Source organism: Amblyomma maculatum, chromosome 3, assembly GCF_055883805.1.
Source record: "Amblyomma maculatum isolate TAMU_Amacu chromosome 3, ASM5588380v1, whole genome shotgun sequence".
In the NCBI taxonomy this organism is placed as follows: domain Eukaryota; kingdom Metazoa; phylum Arthropoda; class Arachnida; order Ixodida; family Ixodidae; genus Amblyomma; species Amblyomma maculatum.
In genome coordinates this window covers 155771861-155792744 of record NC_139346.1, presented here as the reverse complement: position 1 = coordinate 155792744, position 20884 = coordinate 155771861, and the positions used below count along the sequence as shown (strand labels likewise).

General features: G+C 46.3%; 1 protein-coding gene across 7 annotated transcripts in view; it reads right to left on the bottom strand.

The window, feature by feature from the left end:
• The window catches only part of LOC146196557 (uncharacterized), a 72705-nt gene that overhangs the window by 8684 nt on the left and 43137 nt on the right, over window positions 1-20884 (bottom strand). For 4 of the 7 annotated variants that reach the window (XM_084598306.1, XM_084598305.1, XM_084598300.1 and 1 more), the window contains exons 11-13: window positions 17613-17751; window positions 14624-14689; window positions 7011-7286 (exon numbers count right to left, since the gene is read on the bottom strand). In XM_084598306.1, the coding sequence (XP_084454432.1) occupies window positions 7011-7286; window positions 14624-14689; window positions 17613-17751 (481 nt within the window). The remainder of the gene's footprint in view (window positions 1-7010; window positions 7287-14623; window positions 14690-17612; window positions 17752-20884) is intronic. The other 3 variants (XM_084598302.1, XM_084598304.1, XM_084598303.1) reach the window with 3 other exon arrangements.

Genomic DNA, 20884 nt, shown 5'->3' with positions numbered 1-20884 from the left:
GGCTAATAAGTTACAGGTGCGCAAATTACATGAGAATGCAAATTATGCGAGTAAACATGGTATTTCCTGCAAATTGGCAATGCAAAAAATTTCGTCCATGACTTAGCATGCACAGCTGCACCTTTACCTGCGGGTATTGGGCGCAAGGACACATCGTGGCACCACCTCTCAGAAGCGCCCGCATGACGAAGTAAGTGGGATAACGCACGTTGAACTGCTGCTGTAGGATGCAGGATGCTTTCCTAGGCAGTTCAGTTTCGCGTTAGCATTACGTTCATTTACAGTCGAACCCCGTTATATCGAACCCGGATATATCGAATTTTGGTTATAGTGAACTCACGGAATATCCCCTTGAAAATCCCATGTAAAAGTATAGGAAAGCCGCGTCATACAGTCGAACCCGGATATATCGAACTCGAAGGGGATCGCGAAATAGTTCGATATATCGATAATTCGATATACAGAAATCGGCTTGTGACGGCACTTACGATGCGAAAAAACGATACCGTATTTGTCGCGTAATCAACCCACTCGCATATTGAACCCACCCTCCACTTTTGCACCCGAGAATTTGAAAAAAAAAAAAAAATGCGTTAAGGCCAGCGCGCTAACATGCAAGCGACTGAGCGATCTCAGCAACAAGCGGCAGCGACAGAGCGAAAATTTTCGAACTTGTTGGAACTGCGTCCCTCTCGCCGCTCGAATGCGGCAGCTCAAAACAAGGTTTCTGTGTCGCCGCGGCGGCAAAAATCGCGAGCATTTTCGCTTGCATGTCGATGGCGCCGTCAGTTCGTTTCGGTCGTCTCATCCACAGCTCATTGGCAGCGTGCCAAGATGCTGCGCAGCGATAACGTCGGGGTGCGTTTATCTTTTGATAGCTCCTGCGGTGGCGGGGAGCGAACTTGGCAGAGTGCCCGTGATGGCTTGATTGCACAAGTCTGGTTCGATTTACCACGCCGCGCTTGGGGCGGGCGTCACGATCGCAGCAGCTGACCGCGTGCTTTCGCTGATTCATACATGCAAGGATAAACGATTAAAAAAAAAATTAATAAACATCCCCGAAAAAAAAAAAAAAAAATCCTACCGCTTCTCAACGTCCACAGCCGCCATATCTTACGCTACGCCACGCGTACAGCACAACGACAAGAAAGACTCGAAAAAAAAAAGAACAAAAAAAAAAAAAAAAAAAAAACAGAGCTGCCGCTTCTTAACATCCACAGGCGCCATAGCCACGTCAGCCGCTCAGCCGCCGCGCCGCCGCACGCAGAGGGTTCGCAATACACGCTGGAGAAAGCGTCCGACGTCTGTCTGAAAACCAGCTCTTGGCGCATGCGTTGCACGTGCTGAAGGAGAGAGATAGCTCGGCAAAAGAATGGGCACACCCACGCACATGGCTTGTAAATGTCATGTGCTGGCGCGCGGGAAACGACAACTGCTTGTCAGATGTGCGCGCCTTTGGGGAATGGGCGCGGAGCTGCCCAGACCAGCCGTCACCGAACTGTCCTCTCTGATTCCTTCCGCGCGTGGCTTGAAAACGTCACATGGCAAACGGCCAAGGGTGGTGCGATCGTCTTTGGGGAAGGCCCACTTTCCAGTGCGTGGTGCGGAGTTAGATATATCGAACGAACGGTGAAATTGAGTTCGATATATGACGCGGCTTTCCTATACTTTTACATGGGATTTTCAAGGGGATATTTCGCGAGTTCGATATAACCAAAATTCAATATATCCGGGTTCGATATAACCGGGTTCGACTGTATATCGAACTCAATTTCGCCGTCGTTCGATATATCGAACTCCACACTACGCACTGGAAAGTGTGCCTTTCCCAAAGACAATCGCATCACTCTTGGCCGTTTGCCGCGTGACGTTTTCAAGCCACGCGCGGAGGGAATGAGAGGGGACAGTTCTGGACAGCGCCGCACCCATTCGCCAAAGGCGCGCGCATCTGCAGTTATCGTTTCCTGCGCGCCAACACATGACGTTTGCAAGCCATGTGCGTGGGTGTGCCCATTTTTTTGCCGAGTTCTCTCCTTCAGCACGCGCTACGCATGCGCCAAGCCAGCTCAGCCCGTTTTCAGACAGACGTGGGACGCTTTCTCCAGCGTGTGTTGCGAACCCTCCGAGTTCACTGTACCCTCTGCGCGCGGCGGCTGACGTGGTTATTGCGCCTGCGGACGTTAAGAAGCGGCAGCTCTCTTTTCTTTTTTTTTTTTGTTGTTTTTTGCGAGAGTCATTCTTTCTTATTGTTGTGCTGTACGCGCGACGTAGCGTAAGATATGGCGGCTGCGGACGTTAAGAAGGGGGCAGGCTTTTTTTTTTTTGGCGGGAGCCGTTTATCTTTGCATGTATGAATAAAGGGGAAAGCACGCCGTCAGCTGCTGCGATCAAGACGCCCGCCACAAGCGCGGCGTGATAAATCGAACCAGACTTGTGCAATCAAGCCATCACGGGCACTCTGCCAAGTTCGCTCCCCGCCACCGCAAGAGCTATAAAAAGATAAACGCGCCCTGACGTTATCACTGCGCAACATCATGGCACGCTGCCAAGAAATGAGCTGTGGATGCGACGACCAAAACGGAGTGACGCGCGCCATCGGCATGCAAGCGAAAACGCTCGCGATTTTCTGCCGCAGCGACACAGAAACCTTGTTTTGAGCTGCCGCGGTGGCTCAGGACGCAGCGGGACGAACGGGACGCAGTTCCAACAAGTTGGAAATTTTTCGCTCTGTCGCTGCCGCTCGTCGCCGAGATCGCTCAATCGCTTGCATGTGAGCGAGCTGGCCTTAAAGCATTTTTTTTTTTTCAGATTCTCGAGAGCAAAAGCGGAGAGAGGGTTCATTATGCGAGTGGGTTGATTACGCGGCAAATACGGTATCGTTTTTTCGCATCATAAGTGCCGTCACAAGCCAATTTCTGTATATCGAATTATCGATATATCAACTTTTTCGCAATCCCCTTCGAGTTCAATATATCCGGGTTCGACTGTATTTATTTAATATACACCTCAGTCTGGGCCTGTATAAGCTTAATTGGAGGTATAAGACCCACTTGTTCGGCAAGAATGCACTTCAACGAATTAGAGTTATCGAAGTTGGTGGATTTTGCTGCTACGACGACGTGCACCGGCTTCAACATTTCTGCTGTTATGAAAAATAAATAAAGCTACCACACAACCAGTCAGATGTAAGCAGTCAGTGCACAGGTAATGCGATTCCTCTGCAAGAGCAAAGGACTGTCAGGAGCCTGATAGATGCTCGCCTTCGCATAGCGCCGGCGGAAGTGGCACCGTTCATATGCTCCCTTGAACGCAGTAGAGAAAACAAGTTTGACTATGGGAATAATGTGGATTAATTTTTTAGCAAATGTGAAGACGCGCATTCCAGCAGCAAATTCTTGCGCACTGACTACCGTCATTGGCACTCTTGGTTAGAGCGGATATTTGTTTTCCCCGCGCAAGGTAGATTTTTTAGATTTTTTTTTTTACGCATATCTCGATCAGCACATCACAACACGCACGCAATGCTCTATCTTTCGTTTATTCATGAACTCTGTCATTTGAAATAACTATAGTACTGGAGACGCTGCCTGAGACAACTCATCATGCATACCGCTGCCCGAGGTGGCAGAATCTTCTAGTTCACTTCAGTGAAAGTTCCGTGCCAATGCGTTTATTTAGAATAATTTGAGACCTTCTGGCCTTCGCACGATCCCTCCTTTCTTCAGGAGGGTACTGCTCCGTGAAGAAGCCAGCATCTTTTTAATCCTTCCAGCAACATAGTACCGTTACCTTCACAAATGATAAGCGCAAATTAAAACGTGGGCGCCGTTTCTTCTGCCACTCACCGAACCTTTGGCGCCAACTCTATGGACGAAATCTCGCCCGCTGAAATGTCTGCTGCGCACATCGTGAGAATGGTCACTCGCTGGTTTGCCCATTCAAATTTTGATTAAGGAATGTTCTGTGAGCTTATGTTTCGGGTAGCAATGGGAGCTTGCACCGGATTCCCTCACTTACGTCCGGATACAGAGCAGCAACAGACCGTAGCAACAGCTTAAATAAACTTCAGCAGCCTCAGTAACGATGCAAGATCAAAAAGTGCAAGGCTGGCACTCTACATGAACCCAAACTACAGAAATAAACGCAACTATTAGCTTTTAAAACACACAAATTCAATCGAGCGTCTATTTCAGCAGCAGTAAGAGGAGTCACGTTATCCCACTTGCTCCCCTAGGTCGACACTCCGTTCGCTCCAGTGGTGGCGCTCGCACCCAATACAAGCACTGCTCAGGGTAAAGTTAGTGGCATCAAAGTGCCTGAGGCCTGGAGCCTCTCAAAGACGACATTTACACAGCCTGAAAAGGCACTGCGCTGCACTGACAACCAGCGTTACCAATCAGCAAGTTGGAATTGTATGCAGCGCAAAACATTAATTTTCAGCTTACATATTACTCCAGTAGAATCGCGATGATACAGATCTCACAGGTTCACGAAAAATATTCTTGTCCGTTGAAATTTACGTCACCCAGATGAACAAAATCCGTAAGCAGAAGCACGGAAAATCTACGTTCACACCGATCTGTTTGCAGCTAAAAGGACTTGTGGCAGTGCACTGCTTCTCTGTGCTCCCGGTGAATCCCACCACCAACAGACAACAGCAATATTGGTGACGTATGGGCCGCACAACACTGCTTAACTGATCCCGCTGCATTCTATGTGATGGCCAAATGCACATCGTCGATGTGCAAGCAGTGCTTAGTGCTCAACAGTGTAGCCATGGCGCACGCATTGGCAACATCCATAGCATTCAGAAATCTAATCCTGCGCTCTACGCACAACGCGGAAAATTTTAAGAATTCGCATCAGCTGTGATCGTACCACTGAGAGTCTACTGTATATGTTTGCATCAAGACCAAAATCCCCACAGAACTATGGATTATCAGCAGCGTGGCTGGCATTTACAGGAGTTTTGATTACAAGCCAGCTGTGCATGTGACCACATGGCAAAGCAGGAACAGGATAAAAACTGAGCACATAGTCATTAGTTTTGCCTGTGCAGCACAGACGGACACAAGCACCGAGACCAATGATGAATAGAGCGCTATTTTATCACAATTCTAACACCGTCATAGAAAAGGTACGAGATTCGATGTTCAGTGCTGCCCGTACATTGCAGGCAGTGCTACTAGCGTGGCATGCTGACTGCCAAGTTTGTTTCCTGCGAGAGTGGACCAACTATGGTGCTGGTGTTAGCACAGTCACACCATATCTTACAATGTACCCATATACTATAAACCTGCTTCTGTTCTCCCTTCTGGTACTGCTCCATTTTGACACATTTAAAAAATAAACTGTCGAATGGTGTCAAAGGTGAACGCAATCTAAGACATAAAAGAGACTACCTTTTGCTACAGGCGCCTAACATACAGCCCTTAGAGCATCTGTCAAGATGCCACAATTTCACAAAAAACAATAATGCAGCAGCAGAGGAGCAGTACACATTACACTCCCCCCTGCATGCACCCGCACGGACAGTCAGTACGGCATGGCAGTTACTCAATGTGAGTGCATTTCTTTCCTGCCGTGTTGTCTGTCTGCAGAAATATGCTCTTACACCTACTTGCTAGCTGCCACAACTGCTTTGTAGATTGAATCTGCCGACTGCTTTATCAGAGGACCCTATTTCAAACAGGTCTGCAAATCAGTTCTTTGCAATGCTCATGCCCTACTTACGCCGCCACTAAATTGAACGTTGACGGGATGTGGCCCTTACACAAGACCAGCATTTTGCCATTAAATTATTTCCTACTGCAGCCCCAATTTACCATGGATCTTTACACCGAACAAGTGCAGTCCCGGTGAATCTTTGAAATAAATAATGCACTGAAAGTATGAACATGGTGTGCGTCTCACCAATGGCATAAGTTAAACACTCATGAGTAAAACAAGTTGCTGAGGGTTGCTTAGTCAATGTAGTGGTGAACCTTATACTTTGTGGCAATATACCTTACCCATGTACCATGCAATGTTAGCGCTTGATAAAGAACCCCAGGTGGTCGAAATTCCTAGTGCCGATTTCAGACATTAGGCGTCTATAATCCATGAACAGATTTTTACCACTGCACGTGCAGCCAGTAATTACAGGCATGCAAATTGTATTAGCAACAAATTTTGCCTATGTGATCTACAAAGCAGTGTAGGTGCAGAGCATCACAACGCCGCACAAAATGGCCAGCAGAGCTAGGCCAAGCCATACTCACAGTCACTGCGGAGCACAACAACCGCAGCAGCAGGCAAGCACTCCTTACCACAATATCATGGCTTGTAACAATCACTGCCATACTTTCAGTGCGCCTTTTCGAAGGTGAACCATCGAGACACTGGCCCCACGCCGGCCTTCGTTAACAGATGCAGTGCTCCTCTGTCTATGCCAACCATACTTCACCCCTAAGAACTGATCAGCAAATGCCAAGTGCATGTGGGTGTTCACTCATGAACTTCCCTCAATAGATGCCTATGTGACACGACATCAAAAAGCTTACTCTGCATTTCGTGAGCAGCAAGCTCTATGTGAGACGGATGCAACTGGTATTAATTTGGCCACTTTGTTGCCAACAAACCGCGTACACGCCAAATATTCCAAATTGAAATGTTCAAAGGGTGATTCCCAGACTACTGCGACGTTGTTCCCAAATTAAAGGAAGAGCTGGGGTTGTGCTTGGGCTCTGCTTTAGGCCCTTGTCTTTACGCGTCACCTAACTGACATGCCATTGCACAGGGATGCTACTGGCGCAATCGGCATTGAGTGCAGAATGCGCAGAACTGACAGCAAGAAGACAAACTTCAGATTGGCGCTTCTGAGCAGCACCTAGAGGCCATTGAATGCACAGCAGCCATGGTTACAAGTCATGAAAGAATTGCACTCATCACCACACAACAAAGGAGTCATGGAACGCGGCCAGTGCAGAACCTAGTGACTGCATGTGGCCGTGGCTGCTTGTCCTACTCACCCTGGTGGTGCACAAAGTGCGCGGTGGCCAGCTGTGGGGGCACCATGGGGCTGTGTGGCAGCAGGTGGGGTGGCGTGTTGGCCCCCGAGTGGGGCACCAGCACCAGGTTGGGTTGGGGAGGGGGCCCCGTGCCGCCGGGGGGCGGTGGCGGGTGGTACACAACCGGCGGAGTGCCTGCCTGGCCTGCCCCACCCACGGGAGTGCTGGCCCCCGGCGTTGGCGGGCTCGAGTGCGGCGCTGCCCCTTGGCCTGCCGCCGCACCCTGCCCTTGAAGCACTGCGCATGCACGAGGCAAAAAAAAATAAAGAAGAGGGCAGCTGCAGGTCTGAGTGCATTGAGGCACATGCAGTGAAACTTCGACTTCAATGTCTGTAAAAACGACCACACTGTCCACATTTAAAATTTCTGCAGACTTCCATGGCGTCTGCGACTGTCAAAATAACAGTACTAACCATGAAAGAACAGTGCACATAAAAAATAGCCCAGAGCTACACAATATGATGCATGAAGAGTCCTTATGGCAGAATAAGATGCAGTCCTCGCTTGTAACATCATTAAATTTTTCTCTTTGCATTGTGTAAGAAGAATCCAGACAGCTAAGAAATAAAATTGAGCGAAGGTTCACCTGCTTTTGCTATTTCTGTTTAATATTTTTTGGTTTTGATTCCACTGTCCAAGCAACTTTGCCAGGCGAATTTTGGTGAACAGATTTCTTTGAGACAGCAGCTTAGTCCCTAGCTAATCGCAGAGTGAACGAAACTATTAAGTGTGATGTTAGTGCAAACATATTTTTTGCCGTACGGATACAGTGGCCGAATTCTGTGTCACAGGGTTCTGCCGTACGCACGCTGCACTGAGTGTGTGTTTGAAATTTCGCGCCTTTCTAAGACGCACTTATTGGGAGGTGCTGCCATCTACTAGGACTTACAAGAAGTATTTAAAGTTGTCTACGCTACCATCCTGCCGAGAAAGAGAAAACTGATCATGACTGTCAAGTCGCATGCAGTTTGCGGCGGCGCACCATCGCGATTTCGGTCTCTCTGCGTGACCGTAACATGCGCGAAATTTGATCTCTCTCTTTTGTTGGGACGCTAGCGGAGGCCCGTGAAGACCTTCTGGGACTTGCAAGAGCGTTTTAAAATTGTTTACGCTGCCACCTTGCAGTGAAGAAAGAAAAAAAAAACCTATTGTGAGCTGTGGGGATATGCTTGATTTGCAACGGCTCGCCCTCGTGGTTTCGTTTCCACCGCACGATCGCAACGGAAACGCGAAATTTAATCTCTCTTCATTGGGATGCTAGTGGAGGCCCCGGAAGGTCATTTTCACCTTTGTTAGTGCTCTTGCAGCTTATCAACACTCACAGGGTGCCATTGCCCTCTCGTCTAGTTTCACTGATTGTAATACTCTCCCTACATATTTCTCGCCTAATTTTCCAGACTTTCACAATTTTGTTTGTTTAAAATAGCAACAAAAAATTTGATTCTGGACGAAAATATTTGACACTCAAAGGGCTAAGACAACCAACAGTCAAGAAAAACGAGTGCGCTGTAGCATGACAGAGAGGTATATGAAATAATACTGCACCCTGCAACTTAGCCAAACCAATAGCTCATATTATGTAGACACTAAAAAACCATCTGAAAAAACTCCCTCATGTCACAAAACTCCACGATGACGAGTGCACACACTGTCTATTCACAGCTAAGTGCCGCAGTTATAACAGGGGAAGAACCGTATAACAGTTCACCTTTCCCGCAGCACTGCACAGTACCGCATTTTCGCGATTCTAAGCACCTCCCCTTAACTTAAAAAAAAAAATTGTAGAAAGTTTGCATGCGAACCTAAACACCCTATTTTACAATGCAGAGAGAGTAGAGAAGGCTACCAGTGCGCTTCCAGTGCTACTACCAGTGCTAATCAGCAGAGCCAGAGCCGTTGGAGGCTTGCGGTGGTGCGGTGTCCGCGACATGATCTCCAGCCTCTTGTGTTGCTGCGTTTCGACACTGCCTGGCAGCACACGTCAGCAAGCGACCCCGATTACTCTATTAGCGAGTTGTCACGAGGACCTGGATTTGATACACATTCAGAGGATCTTGGCAGGTTTCGCGGGCCCGCATTGTTTTTTTTTTTTGTATCAGCTGTTCGGCATCCGTAACGGAAGTCGATGTGAGTTTAAGAGGGCTGCCGCAGTTCGAAGTTCAAGCGAACTATATTCGCGTTGAGGAACACGTTTGCCAATCAAGACATCGACACAAAAACATGGGAGGAGGGAAGCGGTGGGTAGATTTTTCGTATCTTGGAACAACCCTTTACTTTGCGAATTATAATTGTGAACAAAATGGAATGCTTTGAATCAAGTAAATATGGCAATCTCACCTTACCTTAACTCTTTCCCTACCATGGGGAAAATGGACGTTTTATATAGGTTGCACTAGATATTTTTTTCTGTAAAAACTGTCTTGTGTAAAATTTTATGAAATACATGAAAAGAAAGCTAAATAGATTGGCTTTGTAGGCATACAACTTTGAAAATGAAATTATGTATTGTAACACAAAATTTTATTTTCCAAAAACACGACTTTTCAAAAAAATTGAATAAAATTTGAATAAATGCACATGTACATGAAAGGAAAAAATATTTAAAAATTTTTCGAGATATACAAAATGCAGAGAAATCTATTGGCCACTTCCTGTGAAAAAATAAAACTCTAGTACCAAATAGTATTCTTGCTGCATAATAATAACTGGAAGCTTATAGTTTGGCACAAAATTCAATAGGTTTCAGTAGTTTTTTTTTTTCTGACAAAAATATCATCTCTGAAACCTGGTGTAATACACGAAAAGAAAGCTATATAAACGTGCTTTTTAGGTATTCAAGTTTGAACAACGAATTATACGCAGCAAGGTAAAATATATTTGGCCAAAAACAAAACTTTTGGCAAAAATGAACAAAAATGCGTAAAGATATGATTTTATCTAAAAAATAAAAAGGCTAAATACTTTCTTGAATATGCAAAATGTTTGCCATGTCATTGGCCAGTGTCTCTGCAAAATTCAGTGTTATAGATTTAGTATCTTTCTTGCTAAGAACAATAACTAGGAACAGTAACTGTATGTCCTAAAGCTGGGCATGCCAGGCGGCAAAGCAGTTCCTTGATGTGAAACAAAGAGGGACATTGCAGGTCTTGCAGTAGACTCTTGTTTTCTGCTGCTTTTTGGTCTCATTATAGCACTTCTTGCAATTTCGGTATGTGTCCATTTTTTCTGGTTGGTGCTGGATGCCTTGCGGCGGTGGAGGAGCCCGAACTACTAGTGCATCCTCAAGTTCAAGCAGCTGTCGCACTAATTCAAGCCTAAATGCCAGCTGGTCATAGCGGGCGACCCTTGCGAGCTCTGCAATTTCGGGATGCATCCTCCGATGCTCTTGGAATATCACAAAGCTGTTGACACAAGCAATGTCAATGCAATGAAAAAAGAGGGTTTTCCACCACCTGACGCACTTTTGCAGAACATTATAAGAGCCAATGAGTTGATCGGATTTGTCTACCCCAAGCATACCCATGTTGTACTCGTCCACAAGCTGTGGTTTTTTGACTGAAATTTGGTCCCATTTCCCATCTTGCTTTTGTCGTCGTTTCGCGGTCACATACTTGTTTGCCGTGTGGGCAGTGGTCATCATGTGGACAACGCGTCGATCCTTCCACTGAAGGTACAGCACGCCACTGTCCCGGAGCCAGCGCACATCTCCTCGTTTGGCCTTCCTTTCCCATTTCGTATCTTTGAGCTCCCTAGGAAACCCACGCCGGTCCTTGCGCGTTGTGCCACAAGCCAGTGTTGAGCGTTCAAGCAAGCACCGAAAAAGGTTGGTAGATGTGTAAAAATTGTCCATATATATGCAATAGCCCTGGTCCAAGTAGTTGTCGCAGAGGCGGGTGACCACATCATAGGCTAAGCCATTCGCACTCGGCTTGTCACGTTTGCCAGCGTAAACAATGAACTGAATTGTGTAGCCAGATCGAGGGTCGGCGAGTACCCACAATTTGTAGCCCCATTTGGTTACTTTATCTCGAATGTATTGCCGGATTCCAGATCGCCCTTTTGATTTTACCATCCTTTCATCAACAGACAGTTCTTTGTGTGGCTGAAAAAAGTATGCCGATCGTTCATTGATGTGCGCTAGGAGCCATGAAACTTTGTCCAATTTTGATGTTCTTCCTTGGGTTTGCAAATCCGGTTCAGACACGTGGAGCATGCCAAGAAGAGCCCAGAATCGCTTTCTAGGCATTATCTTTGAGGGAATTAATCCACAAAGAAGACTAGATGTGCTCCAGTACAGGTGCAGCCGCGGTAGTTCTACTATCCCCATGTAGAGAAGCAGACCAATGAAAGTCATCATCTCTGTTGGCGTGACCTCTTTCCATGACCCGTCGGCTTCACTGTAGGTGGGTTTGTCCAAAATCTTCATCCAGGCATACTTGTTTGTGTTCTCACAAATTGTTCCAATAACGTCTGCCGTAAAAAACAGACGGAAAACGTCAATCGCGCGAAGCAATCGACGAGGGCCGCTGCGGAGCGCCATGCCAAAATGTATGCCCGGTTCCCTTCTTGGGCAGAACATCACACTCTGCTGCGCGGGAGGCAAGGTATCATGCCCAAATGATGTTGACACCCTGGAAAAGAGATAAATGATACCAATAGCAAAAACAAAACATACAGAGCGGTCGCAGACACATGCAATAAAGGCCAACAAAAAAAAAACGAAACTACCGGACTGCGGCCGCCGATGTTCCGGGCTGGTTTCCATCGTCGTCGGTGTCAGAACTGAATTCTGATGATACTGTAGCATCTTCAGAGTCACTGCTACTTGTATCGTCGATAAAATCCGTCGCAGTCAGCGCGGAGTCGTCAGATTTACGACGTTTCGAAGCGCGCGTCGTCGATGCCCGTGCTGCCATTCTCGCGCGTGACTCCGACGCGGCCGCGTGTTCGGAGCGCGTTCAAAAATAGCCGCCTCGCGGTAAACAAACTAAACAACAACGAAACCGAAGCTTCATTTATCCGCCTACAAGCTAGATGGCGCATCGTGCCCGTGAGCGACGCAGAAAATTCAAAATTCGCGCGCGACGTCATCGTTAGTGCGTCCGGAGTGTGGCCGCCGGGGTTCCGGGCCAATTTTCGTCGTCAACGGGGTCGTAACTGATATCTGATGCTAATTAGCAGCATCTTCAGAGTCACTACTACTTCGGAAATCAATAAAATTGATCGTAGACCGCGCGGAGTCGTCAAATTTGCGACGTTTCGAAGCGCGCGTCGTCGGCGCGGGTGGCGCCGCTCTCGCGTGCGGGTGGCGCCTCTCTCGCGTGCGACACCGACGCCCGTTCGGAGCGCGTCCAAAAATAGCCGCCTCGCGTGAAAAATATAAACAGCATCGAAATCGAATCTTCAGTTATCCGACTACACGCTAGATAGCGCATCATGCCCGTGAGAGACGCAGAAAATTTCAAAATTCGCGCGTGAAGTCATCGTTAGTGCGTCCGGAGTGCGGCCGCCGGTGTTCCGGGCCACTTTTCGTCGTCATCGGGGTCGGAACTGAAATCAGATGCTAACTGGCAGCATCTTCAGAGTCACTACTACTTCGGTAATTGATAAAATCGATCGTAGACCGCGCGCAGTCGTCAAATTTGCGACTTTTCGAAGCGCGCGCCGTCGGCGCGGATGGCGCGATTCTCGCGTGCAAATCCGACGCTGCCGCATGTTCGGAGCACGTTCAAAAATAGCCGCCTCGCGTGAAAAATATAAACAGCATCAAAATCGAAACTTCAGTTATCCGACTATACTCTAGATGGCATAGCATGTCCGTGAGCGGCGCGGAAAGGTTCAAAATCGGCTCGTGAATTCATAGTTAGCGGGCTAACGATGCTCAATGGGCGCGGTAGGGAAAGAGTTAAGGTTTACCCTCTACTATTATTGGTTGCCTGGTTTATGGAGCTTAACATGACAAAGCAACTCAGGTTACAAAAGACCTTATTGTGGATGACCTCAAAAACTTCAACCATCTGTAATGTTTTTTTTTTTTTTGGCATGCACTGACATGTACAGTATACGAATGTCTTGGTTTTTGCCTTCATCAAAAAACACCAGCAGCAGCAGTAAGGATTTGACTATAACAGTTCACCCTTACCGCAGCACTGCAGTGTACTACGCTACCATTCTTGCCATTTTCTGCGTGCTGTTTTGTCATGCACAATTCTTACACGTCCCCCAAAATCACAGCCATCTGCAAGCTAGAAAGCAGTGTCCAAACTTGACATTACAGCACAGACTACATGCACATATCCCTCAGCTTCCTAAAATAAGGCAAAGGCACTGCAAAGGACCCGTTCAGGGGATTTCCAAGAGGTCCAATGCACATGTTCGGTTGACATTTTTAATACGAGAAAAAAATTATATATATATATATATATATATATATATATATATATATAAATAAATATATACATATACATACACATATGCCTATGATACTGGTGAGGTACCCAGAAACATTTTCTAAAAAAATAAATAAATAAAATAGATAAAAACAGCCAGTTTATATACAAGCCCAATTTCCAGATTTAACAAAACCGTTCTGACTAACAGAATGCAACCCCTTGCAGCCAGCATTACAGATAATTTTCTCTTGACATTTTAATAGTTGTGAATTGCTTAGGTTGTGAATGGCGCATATTCTGTACAGAAAAAATTATAATACACATTTTTAAGAATATTCAGCCTCACGGGACGTTATGCTCACAATGAGCTTTGTTATCTTAGTTTACCTAGGTTTTGCTTTACAGAAAGAAAAACGCACTAGGTCATGAGTAATGAGGCGTGTGAGGTATTAATATATGGCAGTGCGCCATACGATGGCTTTACAGCACGATGAACCTCTGTCACTAATGTCAACTTCTGGGTCTGCAGAATATTTATGCCACTGCCCAAAAAGTAGGCAGAGGCCCTACCAGATTAAGCTGGTGCTTGTGTGAAGACACCGTTGATGCTTGCTTAGTCATTATTCATGCACCAAATCCCTTCTGTAAAAGCTTAGTAGTTGTGAAACAGAAAAAGGAGTTCTAGGGTGCATATTTCAGTTGCTGCAATACTCAGCACCCCAGAAATGTACTTAGGTGCCATTGTTATACTTCTCAGATTCACATATATTTTTTATTAGAAATGCAATGTATTAGAAATATCGACTGAAGAAAGGAGGTCTGATATTGTGGGTTGACTACTGAACACTCAAGTGGTTGCAACGGAGCAAACCTGCCAAAATGAAGCAGTATGTCAGCAAGTCTCATCGCCTTTTGGGACGTTAAACCCCACATACCAAACCAAACCAACTCTCATCCTCTCGTACGGGGTGCGCCAGGAGTAGCGGTAGGCGACATCCATCACCATCATACATTGCAATCATTGTGAGAAACATTGAGGATGTCAGAATTTGGGAATTACTTATACATACAAAAAAGAAAAATCTGATAATTTTTCAGCACTACACTTTTGAAATTATTCCCATGCCTGAAAAAAACATGGACATGAAGACAAAACAAACGAAGAAACAGGAGCGTCCGTACCATTCCCACGTTCCGAGGACTGCAGGCCTGCTGCTCGCTCATAGTACGTAGACACTAAAAAACCATCTGAAAAATTCCCTTATATTATATCACTTGACGAAGACAGAACGCGCACACTGCCTATCCACAGCTAAGTTTATAGGTTTCAGCAAGGAGCCATTCGGCAGCACAACCTGAGGTCCAAGAGAACTACCAGTGAATAGCAAGATTTAATGAAGCAAATGCATTAAGCGAGTGCCGCACATCAAATTGGCCAATTTTCCAACCTAGCATCCGCCAATTTAACATTTCAGACGCTTGGACTCATCGCTTTCAAAAGGAGCAAGAAACTTTAGCTGAAAAGTAAAGGCATTTTTAAAGGCCCTTTAACAATGCCTTTGTCCTGCAAGCTCTCATTCCACGTGTAGCAGCAATACAAGCATCCTACCTCTATCTGGAAGAAGGACCTGTGTACCATCCCAGCTTTCAAAATATATTTTTTTACAGTCAAACCTCGATATAACGAACTCCTACAAGCAGCCGAAAATTTCGTTAATTCGCGCATTTCATTACTTCGAGGTTGCTATGTTTTAGCTGCCCAAATACAGTAACAGGTTCGTGGAACACTGCTGGGAACTTTTAAATTAGGAATTCAGGAAATAAACAAGGAATTCTAGCAATAATAGCGCTAAAAAGAGCACCGAATGCTATTTTGTATATCAGGCGAATATAATGAGTGATAGCAAATGGACATGAACGCACAATTTTTCGCCGCATGCACAAAGAGCGTGCACAGCGCATAGCACTCAAAGCTGCTGCCAGATGTTGCCAGAGATATGATCATCACTCAACGTATTCAGAAAGCCAATAGAGTTAATAAGCACTCAAAGCTGCTGCCAGATGTCACCAGAGGTATGATCATCACCCAACGTATTCAGAAAGCCAAAAGAGTTAATAAGAGTCTCTAGATCAGCTAATCTAGGGAATTTAACGGGGACGCTGCTCTGAACTAGATTAGTGGTACCATACCAGCACGCACGACTACCTTGGGCGCACACACACAGTATTTACTTGCATAAAAGGCCCTCCCACTTATTCCACTAAGAAATCTAAAAAAAAAAAATGCTAGTCGTTAGTTTGTCCCTTCATTTCGCGCCGCCACAGTGTATTCCTTGGCAGCGAGCCACAGTGCTGCGCAGCCACAGCATCACGGTGTGTCTCTTGTCGTTAGCTCTAGTGATGAGGTAGATGGCGGGGGGAGGCGGGGCGGGGAGGGGACTTGAAATAGTGCCAGCGGCCTTGAGTGGAGTGCCTGGGGTGGCTTGCTTGACTTGCTTGACTGATCCCGTTGTGCAAGCCTGGTTTTCAGTGCGTTCACTTTATCATGCAGGGATTGGAGTCGGCTCTGTCCGCTACAACAAAATCATTGGAACTTGTGATAGCAGCAAGCGCCTTTTGAAATGAATGATGCTAAAAGCTGGCGTCATGATAGCAGCTAACGGTGTGCTTTCTTTGACGATTGATGGTTGGGATGGACTAGTAAAAAAAAAAGAAAGAATCTCAACTTTTCCTGTGTATGAACCCTTCCCACAAACTTTTGTCGATTTTTCTCAAAAAAAAAAAAAAAAAGTGGGTTCATTACGGGAGCAAATATGCCATTTTCGATTAGCGCTTCGTCATTCCAACTGGCCAGTGACGTCATGGCATGAAGTGTCGTAAATCTTCGCACCGTTTTTTTAAGCACACGACGGATGGCGTAGCGGTACGCCCCTGTCATCATCATTTCGTTTCACTCGCAGATTCCAGATAGCCAGCAAAGTTGGTGCATAAAAGGGCAAATGTAAAATGCGGTGTGTCTGTGTTGAAGTTTTAGTTCTCATCCAATTGTCAAGGTGGCTGCTGGTGCATGCATGCGATGTGTGAGGATTTCATTAAATCGAAAGTGCGGCATAAAATTACTTCATTAAATCACACAAAAAAAATATGTGGTTTTCAATGGGGCAGATATTAGGAAATAAAAAAAAATCGCTACATCGCGAATTTCGTTACATTGAGGTTCGTTATATCGAGGTTCGAAGGTAAAATTTTTTTGGGAAACCTGGGTATGCCTATTTGGGCAGCCCCGACAGTACAGCACAGTGAAAACTTGTTATTTCGAACTATGATACTTGGACTGGCCAAGCTCCCCGAAGCCTGAAGAATATGTATACAAATACTGAATGCAAACGCGAGTCTGTTTTGCCACAAATGATTCGAACTATGCTGTGTCGTGCCTGAACGGCTGCATGGCGCTTCCTAAACGAGGAGAAAATACAAAACCAGGGCCTGCTTGCACGGAGTGATAAAGTCAAGTCTTAGGTCTCGTCTTATGCAACCCGACAGTCTAGACCCTCTCTTCAAACCAAGGGAAGAAAAGGGGCATAAAACAGGCAGGTGATGCGCTCCGCAACAAACCACGGCATTCACGTGCCTTTCCCACCAATACCAAGAGAGGGACTAGACTGTGAAACCCTCTCTTGGAGTCCGTTTGCCAAATAAATTGTCATTTCTCGGGCATGTCTCGTCGAGATATCGGCATGAAAACAGGAGGGGGAGCGGGCCATTTTAGATTTTTTGAATGTAAGCACCTTCACTTTGGGCATCGCGATCATGAAAAAAAGGGATGTGCTTAGAATCGAGTAAATGCGGCATTTTAACAAAAGCATAGATGACAGGACCAAAACACTCCTGCAGCATGCCACAGTGTATACACAAAAAGAAAAGCTATTAAAACGCAGCTAATAGGCACTAGGAACTGCCATAGCCAAGCACTGAAACAAAGCAGCAATAACTTACTGGCACCGTGACCCTAGCATAAACTGTGGCATGCATATGAGACAAGTTCAGTACGACTATCATCGCTTTTCATTGAGAAATTAGTTGCACTTGAACTGCACAATCAAGGTATGTGTTGGAGAGAGAAAACAAACAAACAAAAAAAAACAACCAAAGGAAAACATAGGCCACTCACTGTAGACCTGTGTAGGAAGATGCGTGGCATCACCGTAGGAGGCTGTGTGCGTGGCGGCCACCATGCCCATGGGCTGAGGGGACATGACCCGGTGACCCATCATGGGGTACATCTGCGCCAGGGGCCCAAAACACTGAGCCTGTTCCCGCACGGGAGTCGTGTGAGAGAAAGAGAGAAAAGGAGGAGCCACCGCTCTCATATCGCAAACACACACACACACTCTCCCCCCCACGCACACACATCCTGGCTCACACATCAACACCATCAATTTGCTATCAGAGGAGAGAAGAACACAAAGAATGCACAAAGGACACCGCATTATGAAAAAATATACTGCGTTCCTGTCACTGATGGCCCAGCCTCTATGCTGCTGAAATGCGTCTTTCACCCCAAACCCAACCGCGGCTCCCACGCATTCACACATTCCCGCAGTCGTCCCACTGTGCAATCATTTAGAGCATTATATCTCAGCCATAGTGGTCGCCCCAATCGCTGCATAAAACAAATGTTCTGAAAACCAAGCTTGCACAACCGGAGCGGCCGAGCAAGCCATCCCAGCACTCCTGTGAAAGGCACTTGCCATTCTGCCAAGCTCACCCTCCCACCTTCCCTACTGCTAGAGCTAAGGTCAAAAGATACACACCCTAATGTTATCATAGCTGCACAGCATTTTGGTGCGCTGCCAAGAAATGCATCGAGAGGGGGGGAGGGGGCTAACTCTCTCTCTCTCTCTTTTTTTTTTTTTTCAGTTTCAAATTCTCAGCTGTAAGTGGTGAGTGGGTTCATTATGTGAAGAAATATGGTACTCTTGAGAGCAGGCAGCGCTAGCTGTGTGGCAAGTCCATAGAAGCTCCCCAAAATCGTGCAGTGTGCATGGGCACCTGCTCCACGGTTACGGCTCCATGTCTCACACCTCTTTCTGTTCTGAACATCGTGCCACTCCAACATTTGCATGGTTTTACCAGTCTTCACCACCGGAGAGGAGACTGGCTGTGAGGGTGGGGAGATCGACGCAGAAACAGATCAACCAGTTTTTAAAGCCGCTTGGTAAATAAAGCGAGGTTCTTATTGTGGTTTCGTTTTTTCAGACTGCCTGGATTTCCGGACGCTTTTTCGGCCCTTCGGGGGTCCGATAGTATGGAGGTATAAATGCCATCAATGAAAATTATAATGAGCTTCGCACATTGATGTGACTGCCACGGGCAGGGGCAGGCACCATCCACTGCCACAAAATCATCGGAACGCGTGACAGCAGCAAAAGCCCTTTGAAGCAAACGGTGCTAGAACCCGGCATCATGATCGTGGCTGAACAAATGCTTCTGTTGATGACTGATGGGTGAAGGAGTGGATGATTTTATCAAGTTTTTTTTTTTTTTTTTCAATGTAATGAACCTTCTCTAAAGGGATGGCAATTTTCCTGAAAATGAAAAAGCACAACACTAAGTTGGGCAAAAAAAAGAAAAAAAAAATGAAAAAAAAAAAAAAAATGGCATCAATGCCGTGGCAATTTTTCATAGCTTTTGACTTGTGACCAAGAAAGAGGATGATACATCGTATCCGAAATAAACACCATGGCATGAAGGAAAGGGACACCATCCGCTTAGTGTAAGCTTTCGTGATCTCGCGGATAATGTACGGGACGGCATTCCTTAACCTCTCCAGGTCGGAAATTGAAAAGTTGGAGACACTCATCAGGAAAGCCTACAAGACCGGCCAAGCTCATGGCTCTAGGAGTACATAATACCCTCGAAGAGATGTGGGAAGCACAATGGCTCTCACAACTCAATAGGCTCGCACTTACAACACCCGGCAGAGAACTGCTCGAGAAGATCCAGTTAATCAGCCCTATACAATTGACCAAAGGGAAGAGGTCCCACGCGATGTGAGAAGACGCATCAACGTGTACCCCATTCCGCGGAATATGCATCCCGCATATAACATCGAGAGGAGGATAGCAAGAGGGGAAGCCCTGCAGAAGAAATGGGACAAGCAGACTAACACCCTTTACGTGGACGCAGCAGGACCACACAATGGAGTCATGACTATCGTAGTCTCAACGCCTGCGGGGTCGATGGTGAACTGCGCCTCGGTGAAAACATCTAACCCCACTCACGCAGAGGAGGCAGCTATTGCATTAGCTGTAGCGTCTAACCCCAACGCCGTTGTGCTCACTGATTCCCAAAACGCCTGTCGCAACTTCAATTACGGATTAATTCATAAGTCAGGGTTGTCATTGCTAACTAAGCACCCACCCAACCAAGCATCAATCATCTGGTTTCCCGGTCACCTGGAACTACCAGGAGGAAACGAAGCCGCTCACAGGCATGCCCGAGCTCTTCTATACCGGGCGTCTCCCCCTGATGACCATGAAGGGTGCCGTGACCTGATAGGTTTAGCAGTGTATGCTGACAATCTCGCGCCATACAGAACAGCCAGAAAGGAGTACCCAACACCACACAAATCCCTCAATAAGTTAGAAGAGAACATCCTTAGGAGACTACAAACCAACACATACCCAACACCAGCTAAATTACACCTGTGGTACCCTACACTATACTCTCTGCAGTGCCCACACTGTGGAGAGGTAGCTAACCTCTACCATATGGTGTGGGCATGCCAATTTAATCCCTTAGTTGACCCCATTCCCAACCCCTCGGAGGAGCAGTGGGAGGCTATTCTGCTCAGCGATGATCCTGACCGTCAGCACTGGCTGTTGGGGAGGGCCAGCGCAGCAGCAGCAGCCAATGGACTACCGGACTAGGCGGCCCACCCACATGTTCTGAGAATACTGAATAAATAAAGATGTTTTCAATCAATCAATCAATCCAGAATATTGAATGAGAAATGTTTCAAATGTTCAAAGTTTTGGTCAAGTGCTGTCCACTTATAACAATATTGTGAAAACTGGAAAATTCGATTGTTATAATCGATTATTGTTATATCTCGACCAGCCATACATAATTAAATCAAGGGCAAGGATATCAGCATTTCATGGAAGCAAGAAACTGAAACAAAAAAGTTTGTTGCATTGCGAACTTTGTTATTATGAGGTTTGTTACACTCAGGCCGAACTGTATCTACAGTCGAATCTACTTATAACAATATTCAAGTGTGACGAAATTTCCATTGTTATAACCAATAATTGTTATAAGCGGTTTGCACGAAAAAAAGCATAATAACTGCAGAGAGGGGTGACGGATGGCAAGTGACATGCGAGCTCCGCCGAGACATCATTTTGGTGGACCTTCCGCGGCTGCCCCTCAAGCTTGAGA